The 17214-nt window shown below is 38.3% G+C and overlaps 1 protein-coding gene across 3 annotated transcripts in view; it reads left to right on the top strand.

Moving 5' to 3' along the window:
- The window catches only part of arl15b (ADP-ribosylation factor-like 15b), a 95636-nt gene extending 81603 nt beyond the window's left edge, over positions 1 to 14033 (top strand). For 2 of the 3 annotated variants that reach the window (XM_072714455.1, XM_072714453.1), the window contains exon 5: positions 10929 to 14033. In XM_072714455.1, coding sequence (XP_072570556.1) covers positions 10929 to 11081 — 153 coding nt within the window. In that variant the 3' untranslated portion in view covers positions 11082 to 14033. The remainder of the gene's footprint in view (positions 1 to 10928) is intronic. The other variant, XM_072714454.1, reaches the window with a different exon arrangement.
- Positions 14034 to 17214: the final 3181 nt, after the last annotated feature.

Raw genomic sequence — 17214 nt, 5'->3', positions numbered from 1 at the left:
AGATAAGCTTGTAAGTGCAGCTACTTCAAATGATCCAGTAGTAGGGATTTTATTTAAGAGCCAATTAACCATTTCAGGATGTAAAAAATTATGTTTAGTGAACAATGGTGTTTTGTAGGCTTTCAATTATGTCTGTTTGGTTTCTCTTGGATGTACTGCAACTTTGAGCTTTAGGTTGGGCTTTTCTGTTATGCCCAGTGTATTGGAAGTGACTGACGGAGGCTACTTTAATTTTACACTGCATTTGATTTTCTGTTGGATTCTGCCCACATTGTAATGTACTCATTGGGAAACAAAAGAAATTGTTATACCAGACTCATTTTATCTGCACCCCCTCCATTCTGGTTTGGACAGACATCTCAGAGAAATAACTGAGAAGTTCCACGGTAACACTAGTAACCAGAAAGCCTCCGGTCAATTCGTCAACAAGCAACAATCATGTTTGAGAAGGACAATGAACCGACCCTAGGGGGGTGAAATATTTCTCTTATTTCTTGGAGGTCTGCTGGGTAGCAGGTGACCCGCGTGTGTAACCAAATCATGGTAGGGTCTGGAACAAAGCCCCTGCTTGCCCCCTCGTCCCTCACCGGCAGCAACCAAAGCTAAACCAGTGGATCGAATTTCTACTATGACAAGAATGTTCCAGTAGACCGAGGCACCCTTACCCGGTGTACTTCCATGAAGGCTGAGGATGGATATTTATTTTGAATCGTTAGACGTTATACAGCGCCAACACTTTTTTGTTACGTTATGTTATATTAAACCACAGCTCATTATGTGTTCAGTACCTGTAAGTATACCTGCTAACACACATTAGAATATTTAATTTCACAAACTGCGTATGTAGAAGTCAACCAGGCATCGTCATAATGTTTTTGGGAATGCCAGGATTTTTAGTATAATATAAAAGATTACTTGGGACTCTTTGTTTTTTTGCAGTGCTTTTGGTATTTTGCCCTCCGACCTGCCCCCGCCCCCCCCCCCCCTTTTCTGGAAGCCGTGTTAGGCTTCCTCTCCAGGGAATGTGACTCTGAGGGTGGGCGACGCTGGCCAAGCTGTGTGGGCATTGAGCCTGGGTTTCCCACACATCTCCGTCAAAATGGCTGAACCTTGACCTGTCTGGACCACCGTCCAGCAGAACACGAGGGGTGCAATTCAGTTGCCGTGCCCTATTGAGCATGGGGGTCCCTTTTGAGGAGGGACCTTCAGTTGTGCTCTGGCCTCCCCATTGTCTTGTGAGCAGAACGGACAGCTTGCCACAGACCATGACAAAACGTCTGGGCTCCTTTCGCTGCATCTGAGCTACGTAGGTGATCGAAAGCAAACGATTGGAATTTGACCTAAAAAATTTAGAAAATCAACAGTATTGACCAAAAAATTCTGTGTTAATAGTCACAAAAGCTGATCACATTTACACTGATTTCTCTTAAATCCTCTTACCTCTTGCTAGAATCACATTCAGTAATTAAAATATTCCCTATTCATGACTGAATTTATTATTATTATTATTATATATTTTGAAACTCACTTTCATGCAATTGTAATGCCCTGCATTGCTGTTTTGTTTTTCTTAAGTCTCTGTGTGCTTGTTCCCATGGAATAACTTAATCTCTTTGCATTTTGCAGTTTCTGCCATGCGGCAAGAGAGTAATGTATTAAAAAGGCATCATGATTAGAAAAAATGGGGGGAAATGCCTTCATTGCAGCTAACAAGTAGAAAAACATGAGTATCCTTGGCCCCTGGACTAGTTTCTTTCAAGCAGAGCTCCCAGGGGTCAGAACACTGGTACCGCGTGTGTTTTAAATCTCTTTCTGATGGACTCTTTGATTGTTGCGACCGCCGTGTGAGCTGAACTCAGCTGCTTCACTCGCCAGCAGGTCACCTGTCAGAGGTGCACACATAGCCTCTGTATTTTTAACTCCTTGGTGTGGAGAGGGAGAGACAGAAAGGGCTTGACCGGGAGAAAGTGCTCATATGCTGAGTCCTGAAGAGATGAAGCAGGATGAGCAGGAAGTCTGCATGCCCGTTCCACGTACAGCACCACATGTTAGCTGTAGGGCTACCTCTCAGTTACTGTAATAGCCCCATTCACACTGAGCCCTTGCTGGAGCCGGTGCTGGTGCCAGAGCTCAAATCAGCCCCACAAAAAATCCTCTCGCATTCACACTGCACTTGGTGCCGAAAGGCTGCATAACGACGATGTCAGTGTGTGCGTGTTGCTGTGGGAAGTGAAGACAAGAAAGCAGGTCCGTGTGAGATGTGATGAATGCAAGACTTTTTTTGAATTTACTGCAAATGCTTACATTATTTTTAGCTTTAGATGTTCCTGGGTTTAACCCAACATGGTTCATTCTAAATTTCTGAGTGTCCTGCGAGTCATTTGAGGACCTTTGCCAGCGACTTACCTCTGCACTCCAGCAGTCTAACACAAACTATTGTTGTGTTGTAACAGCGCAAATATGTATGTATTTTATGTGCATTTGTGCTATCACAAGAACTTACTAATGCTTTTAACCTTAATAGCGCAGATGAAATATGAATTAGCATATAAAAATTAAATACAGTTTAATTTCTTGTCCTATGAGCGCAAATGCACATAAATTAACTATGAATGGTTATAGTATGCTGAATGAACTACTGTGCAAGCTGCATTAAAATGGACCACTTTGATAGACAGGGATAGTGAAAACAAAAAAAAGAAAGATTTTGGTAAACTTTTGCAAATGTACATATTTCTTGATTATATGTATCTTTCACGTGTAATAAATATATGTATAAAAAGTGATGCAGCAGTCCATCTGCATTCTCTTCACCCATGTTAAAACAAGCACGTGAAAGACAGAATAGGTAAACTTCACTTAAATTACTGACATTTCCAGCAAGATAGAGTGTTTACATTGCTGTAACAAAGCACATAGCTGTACATTATGTATCGCTGATGGTACCCAATAGTCAGATTCTAATGGTATCTTATTAGCTAGCTATGTTGTATTTACAATGATACAGTATAGAGCCCAGCCCTAGTTACGACACACATCCAACACATAAAACACAATTGAGCGTTTAACTATATGCTATTTTGTTTGAGGGATGCTTAGAAGGCATCCAACATATGCTACTGTAAATGTAATTCAAGTTCATAGTTACATTACAAGTAAACGCAACAATAACAACTTACCCAATTCCCCCAAAGCGGTCGCGGACTTCAGTGCTCCAGTCACCTGAGTCCATGACTTTGAAAATCTGTTCATATTTGTAGTTAGTGTGACCAGCACCAATTATATTTAGCTCTATTTTCGGCTCCTTGTATTCTTTTAAAAAAAAATTTAATCTTGTTCAGGACTTGCTCAGTTGTTCTGATAGCCTCTGCCTTCTCCAGCTCACTCTGCATTGCTTCGTAAACTTTTGCTTCCCGCTGTGACGACTCTCATCCTGCTTTCTGACATCACATGCTTCCAGATCTGGCCCAGCAATCGTTTGTGGCCAGAAAAATGAAAAAACGCTTTTTTTTTTTTTTTTTTTTTTTTTTGGTGTGAATGCAACGACTGGTTCGGAATTAGGGCACGGGCACGGGCACGGGCACGGGCACGGGCACCGGCCCTGGTGCGAAAGGGCTGCAAGTCTGCAGTAAGGCCAAAGCATCTTTGCCCTTTATCTTTCTCATAGACTTTAAGCTTCCAGGGGTCCTTGTCCCCATTAAGGTTACACTTGAGTCTGTCCTGTTGACTTTGTTGTCATCTGTAGAAAGCCGGTTCGGCTGCTGAGTCTTCTGGAGGTAGGTCACATCAGCCCACTGTCCTGCTCTCATAAAAAGCGCAGTGACCTCAGCGCTTTTGCCGTTTTGGAGACTCCTTGATCTCTTTCAATGTATTAATGCAAACAGAACTGAGCATATGATCTGAATGTACGTGAACAACACATGCTGCGTCGAAGCTGCTACTTTAGGCCTCTGAAATATTTTAAAAAATATGTACATTATACAGATAAAATTCATAGAGAGTGACTGGTTGGCACCTTACATGAGCGACTGATGCATATTTAGAACATTCATAAAAGTCTTCATGGGCTTTATTAATTCAAACTTTCTTGCTTTTAAAATATACAGTATACTGGTTTCAGGTACATCTGTGGAACTTTCTGGCAGTAAAAGATCAATAAAACATCCAACGTTTTGAAGTTCTTTCTAGCCGTATAAAAACTAAGGTTAACCTTCTCATTATGCAAAGGGGAATATTGCTGGTCATCTTTAATATGCATTTGTGGTCCACAAATATATGGAAAGTACATTATCGCAACCTGGCCTTAACAATGTTGTTCTGAGCACTTGCATAATGTGCATTGGTATGTCCCTTTTGTAGTATTTGGTAGATTTATGATGCCCTTGTGAATAGCTGAGATCTGGCAATGGCCAACAAGGCCTGAAGATAAGTTTGAACTGCATTGCTTTGAGCATGTTTGTTATTCTCTGAATAAATCCATTCTCATTTTGGAATAATATTATATGTTTTTAAAGATAGGGAGTTTCAATCTTTTTTTTTTTTTTTTTTACCACCATATGACTTCTTATACATCCTTATTTACAAGCAGCTTGTACTAATTTTTTTTTTTAATTCTTTGATTAGTTTTATTTCAGTACCAAAACTGCCACATGCATTATGAGTCTCATCTGTAAATTAATGCGTTTTTTCGAAATACCCCTCCAGTACTGTAGCCTTTTATATAAAAGTCCACCCCTCCTCCTTTCTGGCTTCTAATCTTGCATTTCCATGACTTCCATGAGATGTGAGGTAATGTAGTCTAGATGATTACAGGGGACTTTTTGGGAATTGTATGGAATATTCATCTACTTGCTATTATCCACATTCCATCAACAGAAGGTAAAAAAAATTCTGATTTATTACTTACAAAAACACTGTCCCTATTTTGTGGTAAGGAAAAGATAAATAAAATTATCATTTTGTAGAATTTCACTTTAAGACTGAAGGGTGGGTTGATTTTTCAGTACCCTAATGAATGTTTATGATCTTTCTCTTTTTTTCAGTACTCAGTAAAGCTAGTATGCTGTTCCATTGTCGTTATAAAATCTAAGTTGTGCTCAAAACAAACTGGCACAGGATAAAAACTACAATAATTTTTGTAATGAGACAGACATGATTTGTGTGGTTGTTTTCTCATTAAGTATACTTTATATTTTTCTACAAGAAATTTCTGTATTTCCTTAATGGCTTCTGAAAGTAATCAAGCACTGTTGCTCTTCTATATATTTATCGACAGGCATGGTTTGTTGTGAGAAAAACATAAGCTCCTGGACTCAGTGACACATTTTTACAGGCAAAGGCACAGAAGCCATTTAAAGGTGCCTTACTGGCTGAGCTTTTTAGGCTATGGATAGAAAGCAGATTGAAGCCCATGTGAACCGCAAGGCACAGTGCTAGGGCCGCTTTTCAACCTGTAACTCTTGAGCTATAAGAGGAGGATCACGCTGTGGTCCTACGTTGATCTTTTCTAAATAAATTTCTCATGTATTTCGCTGAGATTGTGATGTTCTGCAGTCATTCTGAAAAATGCATGGTTGTATACTGGTCAGCTCTTATGTAAGCAGGTGTCAGAACCTTATTCTGTTTAAGCTTCAAAGAAAGTAAAATGTAGTATTTGTCAGAACCTTATTCTGTTTAAGCTTCAAAGAAAGTAAAATGTAGTATTTGTTTCATAGTGAGTGCAGTTTCACGAATTTTGCATACTCCTTTGTTGACAAATTGTTAGGCATGGGCTGATTCCCATTTTTATTTAAAACTATTTCAATAAAGATGAAAAATATTTATGCAAAAAATCTTTAATTAGGCTACTAGAAACTGACAACATACTAATCACTAATCCATCTCATTTTTACATCTTGTTTTAAGTGTTTTTGAAGCATTTGCAGTTCAATTTTAATAGCTTCCAACAGAGGATATGAAAACGGCGAATGCTCCATACTTTTTCTCCCACTGGCAGCAGAGTCACTGCAATCGCAGCCCTTCATGTTTCGCAAGCTGTACTACGTGCGCAGAACAGTCCAAGCTACCGACTCCCAAATTATTGCTTTTTTCATATCACTCGCCTTGTCTCAGACAATTGCGTGCGGTTTGTTTAGTGGGATTTTCTACTAAACGCTACTTCCACCTGTCAAAACTTTGTTTTTACAAAGACTGCTACTCATTGTTAAAAGCGTAAAATACCTCCAGATCGTTACCATTTACCTCATGGTCTTACGCTCGTCGTACTGCGAAGGGGATGCACATGACGTCACAGTAGGCAGAATTACTTTGCCTCATATGCTTCATAAAGTTTCTACATGGATGTTGCTTCATGTACTTGTCAACCTTGCGAAATCAATGGGGTGGGTTTTTTCCCCTGAATGTGCATTGATATCAACCTCCATAAACATACGTACACAGTGAGCAAGTCTCGACCATAGCGTGCCAAGGACAGGTCCTCCTTTATTAGGCTGAGTCTGAACTCCTCATTCACCGATCATGTCTGTGATTTTCTCGATGTTACATTGCTAAAATCTCGGTAGCCGTTGAACATAGTCATTAGATTAAAAAACGCACTGCTGTGAATTGTTAGACCCAGAAGTGTTTCTATCCTGAGTTCATGTGTCTCCACCGACATTTTAAATGATTTCTGAAGGTTTATACCATCAAGTAGCTTTGGTGGAGTGATCATGACCTCTTTGCTTGAAGTCATTCTGGAGGTTAACCTTTTTATTTGCCCATGCTAAATAATTCACAGGCAGGCCAGTCATCCCAAATCCAGTTTATCTTGTGAGGTCTGATTGATATACATCCTATTGACCTGTGTTGGCCCCTTTCCCTAGTCTGTAAACTATCAAATGTAGTAGAAGATTGACAGGCCAAAAGAGCAGCTGGACACACTCAGCATGTGCCCATCTCACCATCTAAAGCAGGCTGAATTTAGATTAGTGATGTCTAGTGACTCCTAGGAGCCTGGGATTCAGTTGGAGTAAGAAAGGGAAGTAGCTAGGGCATCCTTTGTACTACATATTCGCTAGTGATAGTACATTTCCATGGCACTTTATATATGCAGTTATGTCATCAGTATTGAAATAACGATGTGGTTGTTTGATACCCTGCCTTTTGACTTTAGGCATCCAGTGACCGAATTCTCATCTGTGATGTTTTGACGTTTGGACTGAAAAGGGAAATGTGTTGATCTCCTCCTCCGGTATTGTATTGGTCACAGTCATGTAAGACACGTTACTGTTCCTTCTGTATTTAGCCCTGTGCTGTATCGACATTGTGTGTAATGATGAGGTGATCGATGTATTGCGTATCAAATTTCATTTTTTCAAGAACAACAATGATACGTCATCTGTATTCATATCATGTCAGTCCTCTGACAAGGAAAAGAGTGATTTCTTAATATGTAGGAGGTTTTTTTTTTTTGCATCGATAGCAGTAACAGGCTCAAGTCTTAAAACTAAAAACCAAAGTGTGCTCCTTCATGGATCTGATTAAATGGACTTAAATAAAAAGGATTTCATCACCCTCAGTTCATTTTTTTAATGTAATTTTTATTCTGTTTCTTATTTATTGTAGCCGAATATGTGTTGCATTATTCATGTTTTTATTTAGTGTAGGTCAATGTCACCTAATATCAAAAAGCAAACATATTAGTCAGTGAAGCTTTATGCTTGCCAAGTACGTCTGTATATGTGTGCGTCACTGTGTATATTTAAATATATATTTTGGGTTTCGTATGCAGTAGGTTACATTCTGGCAGGGACACTAGAAGCCAACTGGCTGCTTTTTGTGTGACATTTTTGTCTTTTGGTTTGTGAAGCGCATGCAAAATGAAGCGGGGGGAAGCCTCTGTTCCAGGTGTGTGCATCATTCTGGGTGAGGTACTGAAGGATAACCTGCACGGCCACAGTCCTCCAGAAGAGGACCTATAACACTATCTGGTGGTTTTTAAATGTTAGGTACAGTCAGATATTTTGAAGCACCCCAGAGCTAATTTTGATGTTTTTCTGCTTATCTGTGGCTGAAATAAGAAGACTGTTCGGATGTTACCTGTTGACACAGTTGTATTTCACTGGAGCAGGATGGCTATGTACAGCATAACAAATATATGACTGAAATGTCTGTTATTATCCTACATTTGTTATTAATGTATATTAAAGCTGTGAAAGGGGCAGTTCACCCCAAAGCTGATGTGCTTTAGGGGGGCTTTAGTGCTGACTATCTATCTAGGTTGTTCTGCTGGGAGTTTTGAAGATATCAGCCTTAGAAATGCCGGTTTTCTCTCAAATACCACAGAAGTTATCGCCAGGGGTTCCTGTTCTCATGCTCGTGTCTTTTGCACCATGATATAAGTGCTGTGTAGTAGAAGAAAATAGTTCCTAAATTTAACTACTCACTACAAATCCTGTGGATTTTCTTGAGTATCCGGGTTATGATTTCTGGTAAGAGATGTTGCTGTAAAATTTTTCGAATGTATTTTTTCGAATGTACATTTTTAGCCCAGCATTTCTATGGCCGATATCTCCGAACCTTGGAAAACGCCAGCAGAACAACCTAGATGATTAAAGAGCCCTAAAGTCCCCCAAAAATATATCTGTTTTCAGATTTGGAGTGAACTGTCGCTTTAAGGTGGGTTAGGATGTTAAGGTACACTTACATGCTGCTTATGAAAGTTCTGCGAATGCGTTATGAAGGAGCAATTAATGTAAAGCGTTACCAAATAATTATTTTTTAATTGACAGAAAAGGTTCATTCTTGTGGCCTTTTCTGAAAGACAATGGAAGCGCATTATGTATGATATGATATATATGCGCCCATGCTTAGTGTGTGCTGTAGTGTACAATAAAATACACTGGCATGTATTCCTAGAAATAGACTTGTCAAGACTTGAAGTAGTCTGTTCAAGAACGTGAAGTTAATAGCTTTTATTTCCATTCCGAATAACAACTTTTCTGGAGCACTGGGATTTGCACATATCCATTAAAAATAAATATAAGGACAGACACAAGATGAGCCATCAAATTTTAGTGTTCTCTCCTTCAATCCAGTGTTTTTTTGCCCACTTTTGACTCTGCTTGAATGATTTTGTTCTGCTTTTCAGGTTATCAGGTGTCTTTTTCTTTCCCAAATTGAAGATTTTCCAGTCCTTCGTGGCAGCCTTTCCCTTTCCAGCCAACCCCCCCCCCCCCCCCCCCCAGCATGATCAAATATAAAGACAGTCGTGCTGGACATCCGCTTACAGAAGCAGGGTACAGGGCTGGGCTTCGCATTCTTCCGGACAGCTGAGGGGAAGCACTGTTTATACTGATGGTGATATATAATGAGACAACTAGGGACAAAAACGTTAAAGTGGATTTCATGAAACAGAAGAGAGAAACTCTCCAAACCAAGGAGCTTTTTAATTCTGTTGGTGCAGCTCTTGTTTGACTGATGATAGGCATCTGTGCTGTTGCCGGACCAATCAAGTGAGCATGTATACATACCTTCTCAGTGCATTTGTATTATACCCTGAAGAAAGCACGAGCTGCGTGTGCATTTTCAGCAGTCCAGTTCGGACATGTCATTATAATAAAGACATTTTAATTTAAGCATTGTCTTGTTTTGGAGAGATTTTCTTTTTTCTTTATTTTTTTTCCAAAGAACACCTGACTCAAGCAACTTTTTGATTTGTCAATATAGAGCACACATACAACTGCTCTTCTAACATATTAAAGTTCATATTTAGTGTCTCTTGAATTAGTTGAAATCTGCCAGTTTTTTTTTATTTTTTATATTTGTAAAACTGACTCAATTTTTGGACTGTGGTTTATTTATAGATAAACCAATAATAATGAGAATGCTGACATTAGTGATCAGTTTTGGTTGATTGTGGGTTGGCCTGAGTACATCTATGTTGTGTGGGAGCAGAATCGTCGATCTGTTTTCAGTTTCTTTGTCAGCTGCAAATTGGATTGACTGTTGTAACCTTGTACAAACTCTGCACAATTTGCTTGTTTTGAAAAATTTGTGCTCCTCAAAGACCTGACACTGAATATTGAGAGTAACCTTTGACAGCAGATTATTGCCTTAGAGCTGTAGCCAGTTTAGGTCACTGGAAATCCTTCTTTCCAAATACCTTTCTGTTTTATATATCTGAGACTGTTTGTACAACTGGGAAAATGAACTTCTCCCCTGGTAGACTCTTGCTCAAACAGAAGAATGTAAAGACTGGCGGCCTTTTGTGTAATATTGCAGGCATGAATGTTTTGAGATATATTCTTCCAAGCATTCTGAAAATGTGAGATGTATTGGCAAGGAAGACTTACAAATCAGTAATCTGGCTTGTCTTCTTAACCTATTGTTTTTAATTTTTAAAGGGTTGCGGGGTGAATGAATACTTTTGGAGCGAGAGTTTAAAATTTAATGTTGTATCTGTAATCAACCAACCCATTTCATCAGCTTTCTACACAAAGTTTTGAGCAGTTGAGTCCCTGGAGATGTCAATCCCCATTCTGTTTCGCAAGGTGATGATTTATCACCAGTGCATGAGAAACCTGCCAAATATGCCACAAAATAAAACAATTTCGTGGGGGAGGTGTGTGACTCAGCGGGTTAGGCCTCTGTTCCTGCCGTCAGAAGTTTGCCAGTTCGAATCTCACGCTTGGAAAAGAACTTGCATCTCCATTGGGTCCTTTAGAAAGTTATTTAACCCCCTGAAATATGCCGTAGGGGTCCTGAGTGGACGGCCGACCCTGCGTCCATTCCCAAAGATTCACTTCTGTGATTGTGTGTACATATTGTAAAAAAGGAAAACAAAATGTGATATGTAAAACAAACAAAGAATAACATTCCTCCATGAAGAGAACCAGGCTGGAGGTGGGACATTGGGTATTATTATTATTTATTACTGTTTTCTTTTGTAGATAAAGAAGTATTTTGAACTGGAACCACTTGCAAGGGGGAAAAGTTGGATCCTAGATGCAAGTTCTGTGGACAACATGGAAGCCGTGAAGGAAAGTTTCTGTCAGCTGATACATCTTCTGGAAGAGAAAGACACAGAAGCTGGAAGGATATGAAGCTGCTCTTTCTGCTGGAGGAGGTTAATGATAAATATAACTATAACTTAATGAGTAGCTGACAAAAAACAATTGGCATCTCAGTTTGGTATATTGTTGATACTGGGAGAGTGTTGTGAACTACCAGTAATCCACGGTCAGGTAAGGTATCCCAAGGAAATTGTAAATATCCTGTAACTTTCCATCAATATAATCCCATGAAAGGTATTTATGAAAGACAACAATTTTTAATGAATGGCTTGTAAATGACATGGTTTAATTGAAATGTGCAGCATTCTGTCAAATTAAGTACATGAGAAGTTCTGTGCTACAGATTTTTAACACATGCCTGACATTTACATTAACTGGAAAGCATGTTTGTCAAGTGCTAAAAGACTCCCATCTAAATAACATGGAATGTTTTAATGATTCAACTTTGTAGTACCAGGCCTTAAATGAAATGTGCAAAAACTCATTTATTTTTATGCGTCTAAAGTCAAATAGCCTGTAAAACCCTTTGTGTCCCATTTTTACCCACCTGCAGCGAAGAGTGAAGAGACGCCAAAACGCACCTGTACTTATAGAGGTGATAGCAAAGGTGCGTCTTATCAGAATAAAATCAAAATAGCTATTAATTACATTTTTGTACGTTTTGCTAATAGTAATTAACCGAAGCATGTTGTGATGCTTAACCCAAAGCATGCACTGTGGAATCTGAGAAAGCATAGGTTTAAAAAAAAAAAAAAGGAACCATAAACCTTGTTGCTACTTTTGTATGCACCCACAAATATGTAAAATTATACCTTATGGACATGCCAACTCAAAAACAAGAGTAATCTGTAAAGGTAATGACAGAAATACTCTACAATATTCTGTTTTAAGAAATAAAAAGCATAATAATACTACTAATATGGCCAAGTGTGAACTGTCATAATATAAACAAGTGTTTGCATGCCTTTATGGTGATTTTTAAGAGAAACAGAGGTTGAAGAGTTGACTGAATAACATGATACATTGTCAAACAAAAGTGATAAATACATTACAAGGTGTCTTTTTATTTGAATATGATCAGCCTAGCACATTGGATAATGACCGTATAGTTGTCCTCATTTATGCAGGTAGATATCTGATTGAAATCGTCAATGGACTTTGAAATCGTAAATCATACCTTACTTATGGGTATTTCAACACTTGCAGTCTGGGGGACACAGAATCTGTAACCTTAGCATTCAAAGTTACATATACTTAACTGCTATGCTTGTGTCAGTAATGATTATTAGTCTAAATAATCTGCTAGCGCTGCTAGAATGTACCTTGCCTTCTATACAAGAAATAACCTCAGAAGTACTGGGGACAAATCGATCTCCCCTTTTACCAGGATAACTACGATGATTATAGTGGTCACACTGACTGAATGTTTAAAACAGGAAGGTTGCAAAGGAATATTAGGTAAGATAAGAGATGCCATTGTGCCAGAATATGGAATCAAACCAAATATAAATCTGAAAAGCACATTGAGTTCCCAAATTCTGTAAATCAGTTCAATCTTTGGGTTTCTCTCTCCCAGTTCACGTCTTCATTTTGGCTCCCTTACTTATTTATACCTGGGTCTCTTGCATTTTTTGCTAATACAAGCTGTGGAGCATTTTGTGTAAGCATCAAAATGGAATTTCCTTTTCATATTCCACATAGAAAGTGGTTCGGCTACCACACAGATACTTTCAAAATTGACATGCACATGTTACATTGTTGACCAGCTCATTGATATGTCCTTGGACTTTGCTGTGTATGACTCTAAGCTTCTCTTCATGGTGATGATGTGCATTTATCTATATCATATAAAGGAGCTCATTTGGCAGTCATTAAGGAAAGGCAGTGTGCTCAGTGCTCTGAAGTTGATAATATTTATTAATGTAAATCCTCATACATCCTCAACATATTTATATTTTATATGTTGAAGAATAGGCTGTGTTTTATTCCTGAGAATGTTCCCATTATGTCTTCATCTTTATGTTACTATTAACCAAATAGGTGTATAAACATTTATTAATTTGTGTTTTGGTATATTAAGGTAATGTGAATATCACCTCCGTATAAAAGAAAGCATTTTTTTCACTAGCCAGTTAAAATGGCAAAAGGTTGCTTTCTGCTTCGATTTCTTTTTTTTATTTTATTTTTTTTAATTACACCACATTTGCAATTCCACAAACACTCTGGAATTGGCTTCAATTTTGCTACTCTGTAGAACCACATCACTCATTTAACTCATTAAATAAAAACCAAAATGCTGCGTACTTCAGTCATATATTTATTAAATGAAACGGCATTCAGTTAATTGGACAGGTTTGTTAGTGACGTTTGTTACCATGATTCCAGAATTTTGTCATGATTCTTGAGTTCCGTGCCTGCAGAAATGTGTTTATAGAGTTAAAAATGTAGCATTCCCTCTTCCGCTAACTGATGCCTTTCTCCCTTCTCAACTCAAGACGATGACTACAGTTACAACTATTCCTTCTTTTCTTCTTTTACCGCATCATTTTGGTTTTCTTTCAAATATTGTGTGCCGCAGATTTTTGTAGTGTTTCGTGCAAGACAGTTATCAAGGTGGGGGAGAAAGTTTTCTGTGATGCATTCAGTTTTTTTTGTTTTTGTTTTCATTTCAATTTTTATGCTTGGTGCAGTTTGTTGTATTTATAGAACATAAAAAAATTGATATAGCCTATTAGCACAGTCAGCTGCCTTTTTTCTAATTTGTTTATAATAGTAAGAACTTTGTACATTTATTACCGTAATCTTGTTAGTTTAAAATAAGTATGCCTCTATTTGTACTGGAAAAACAAATATGGACTTATATAGTTCACTTTAGTGAGGATCTGTAAGTCATTCATATGTTCTACTTTAGTTTGTGTAATTTAATAATAAAACAATTTCCACTGTCCAGCAATGACAATAAAAGCTGAATGGAGGACTGTGGCATTTGGGCTCTTTTCTATGGTTTCATAGAGATGTTTCAGTTAATACAAAAACGTGGAAGATTTAACTACTGAACCCCCACAATCCTTTCTAGGATAACCTATGATGGATGGACTTAATAAACAATTACCCTCAGATCAATGAATCACTTTTATTATGGCAATGAAATCAGTCAGGAATGGTTTACATCCATATGTGCATGCTTAAATATCCAGGTGTACGACAATCATTTTCAATTATATTGAAGAATTTAATTTTTAGTTAATTAATCAAAGGTGTGTGTGTGTGTGTGATTGTCACTCGTACAGTTAAAGCTACTGATTATATGAGGAGTCTTCACCTGGTAGTCTGGGTCATGCAAAGACCCCCCAGCCCAAGGACATTCTATTATCAGGGACCCCCACACCTCCATCACCCCCTTTGAAATATTTTTACAACTGCCTAACAGTCAGGCCATGTGGATGATGCTTCCGTTTCAAAATCATGACACTATTTAGCTTGTACAAACAAATATAATGGGACAAAATGTTTGCAAGAGAGTCACAACAAGAGTACAGCCTCAGAATAATTAGGGTCTGACTTGGTCTCAATACAAGCTACGTTTTTCATAAAGCTTGAATTTATGGCAGGATTGCCATTCAGAAACTACTTGTATCCAAAGCCAGTGCACAAAGAGGCATATCCAGGTGGAAGGAGCACGTGATTCCTGAGCACATTCCCTTTTTTGGAAAAAAGTAATATTTCCTACATCCAGATGGTTTTATGTTTGGACTAAGTCAAAGGATGCCTTCAGCCCATGATTCCTATTGACTCCTATAGTGACATGGGCAGCCATGTGATGGAAATCATTAGGTCCAATAACCACCAAGGAATATAAGGCCATTTTACAGGTCCAGATGTACCCTTGTTGCAAAGATCGCTCATGATGTTCCCGAATCCAAATATTACAATGTCCATTTGCACATTGACAACTTCAAGAATGGTCTCATGAGCAACAAGATGAACAGCCAAATCTAAACATTACTGAACCGTTCTCCACCTTATCTTCTTGAATAATGGCCCTGGATCCCTCTACACACAGTCCAGAACTTGTATTGCAGCATTACAAGATGGACTGAAACTTCTGAACGCAAAGGATGGCCCAGTCCTTATAGGTCCTAGATATATGTTTTTAACGGTTTCTATTTATAGTCTTGGTATATACACAGCTTTTCTGGTGTGTAGCTTAAATTATGCTCTTTCAATATCACCTAATTTGAGGGGATATCGATATAAAGATTTCATTTGAGATTGGATTGAGATTGATGCTTTCTTAACATTTGGACAGTGTGAACTGGGACTTTGCCATCTTGCCCATTTGACTTCCTCTACCAGTCCCTGGAGGATGGGCTCCCACTTGGAGTCTGATCCCTCCCAAGGTTTCTTCCTTCTAGGGAGTTTTCCTTGCCACTGTCACCTCTGGCTTGTTTACAGGGGGCAAACACCCATAATAATGGGCAGGAATAATGTAAAGCGCTTTGAGACAATGTAATGTTGTGAAAATGTGTATACAAATAAAATTGAATCGAATTGAAAAATGTAGTTTTTTTTTCCAGGGTAAATTTAGAGGGACGGTAAAGGTCTCTGGTCTCTATGTACATAAAATGTTGGGTGTCATAAAAACATAAAGCTGTTGACTTTCATACCAATTTCAGTTACAGAGACTATAAGTATCTTCCAAATAACTCAAAAGGTGATATCAGCATGGGGAAGGAATGATCATTGAAGAGGAACATTGAAAAGCAAATTAAAACAATGAAGTTTGCACGTTAATAGGGACATAAAGGAGAAATGAAAGAACACACCTGTGAATATAGTATACTTTATTTGAAATAACCATGTTTTATCTAACAGACTAATACGATACAAGCTGGGAAACTATAGTGGCCTCATTGTGCATTATCAATGATTCTAGTAACTCTCAGGTCCGCAACGATGGATCATTGCCCCAACTTGGGTTGTTTTCTGGCTTTGTGCCCTCAGCTTCAGGGATAGGACCCCCCTCGTGAATTGGACAAGCAGTTACAGAAAATGGAAAATACAACAAATATTACATTTTCAGTTTCAGAAGATTTGACCTAACACATAAGTAATAGATCTTTTAAATGGTCAGGGTTTTTAGTATTTTTAAGATTCTTTTTTTGTTAATCATGATTTAAAATCTGAAATGTTATGCCTTTTACATGACCAGACAATGTGTGTGAGGTTGCAAATCTTTAATTAATCAAGCTAAATCAGTTGCCCTGCTGTCATTCTCACAAATACTTATTCTTAACTGATTCTTGAATGTTAAATGTTAAGCAATTTTTATAAAAAATAAATTATCTCCTTGATTTTTTTCTGGCATTGATACCTCAAGCCACAAGTCTCCCCCACTTTTTGAGATAACTTACCTTAATTTACTTAATTAACTTTTTAGTACATTAGATTGAGCATTTAATTTTAACATTGTATTCCAAATAAGGGTGGAAATTTTCACAATCCATAAAATTTTCTGACCAAATTAGAACTGAAACTGACATCCCTGAAAGATACATGTGAATGATGTTTAATAGTATTAAAGATGATCTTTACTGAAGTGTAGAAGATTTTTATGCTGCTAAATTGCTGGTTTTACTTCCCCTGTATCGACTAACTAGCAAGAACCATTTGTTGCCCATCTGAAAGGCAAACCACACATACTGTACTTCCCAAGAGAAAGTCACTGACATTATCTTTATCCGAGGGGAAACTCGGGACCCCTGTTGCCTTGACGACCTCCTGACAGGACCAGAAAAGCAACAGCTGGCCCTCATGATCCTGTTTCGGTTATCTGGGACTGTTTTACACTTTCACAGCGAGGGGTCAGCTTGCCACAGCCACGGTACTGTACCTCGAAGAGACGCTTGCGATTCAGGGAACTGAAAACAAACAAATGGCTCCGCATCTTCAGTTTATCTTTGAGCAGAGTCATGCAGGGCTGACCGGGTCGGCTGCAGGCTCCTCGTGTTTGTACTTTTTGTTTGTGTTTTGTTGATGAAGACACTAGGAAACGAACCAAAAGATTCTGCTTTGGTTTAAGGTATTTCCTATGGGTGTCAACAGACACCTCTTGTTAAATAAACACCAAGTAACACCTAGAGGTGACAGACACTTTGTGTGA

Source organism: Paramormyrops kingsleyae, chromosome 7 (genome assembly GCF_048594095.1).
Source record: "Paramormyrops kingsleyae isolate MSU_618 chromosome 7, PKINGS_0.4, whole genome shotgun sequence".
NCBI lineage: Eukaryota > Metazoa > Chordata > Actinopteri > Osteoglossiformes > Mormyridae > Paramormyrops > Paramormyrops kingsleyae.
This window is presented reverse-complemented; position numbering and strand designations above follow the sequence as displayed.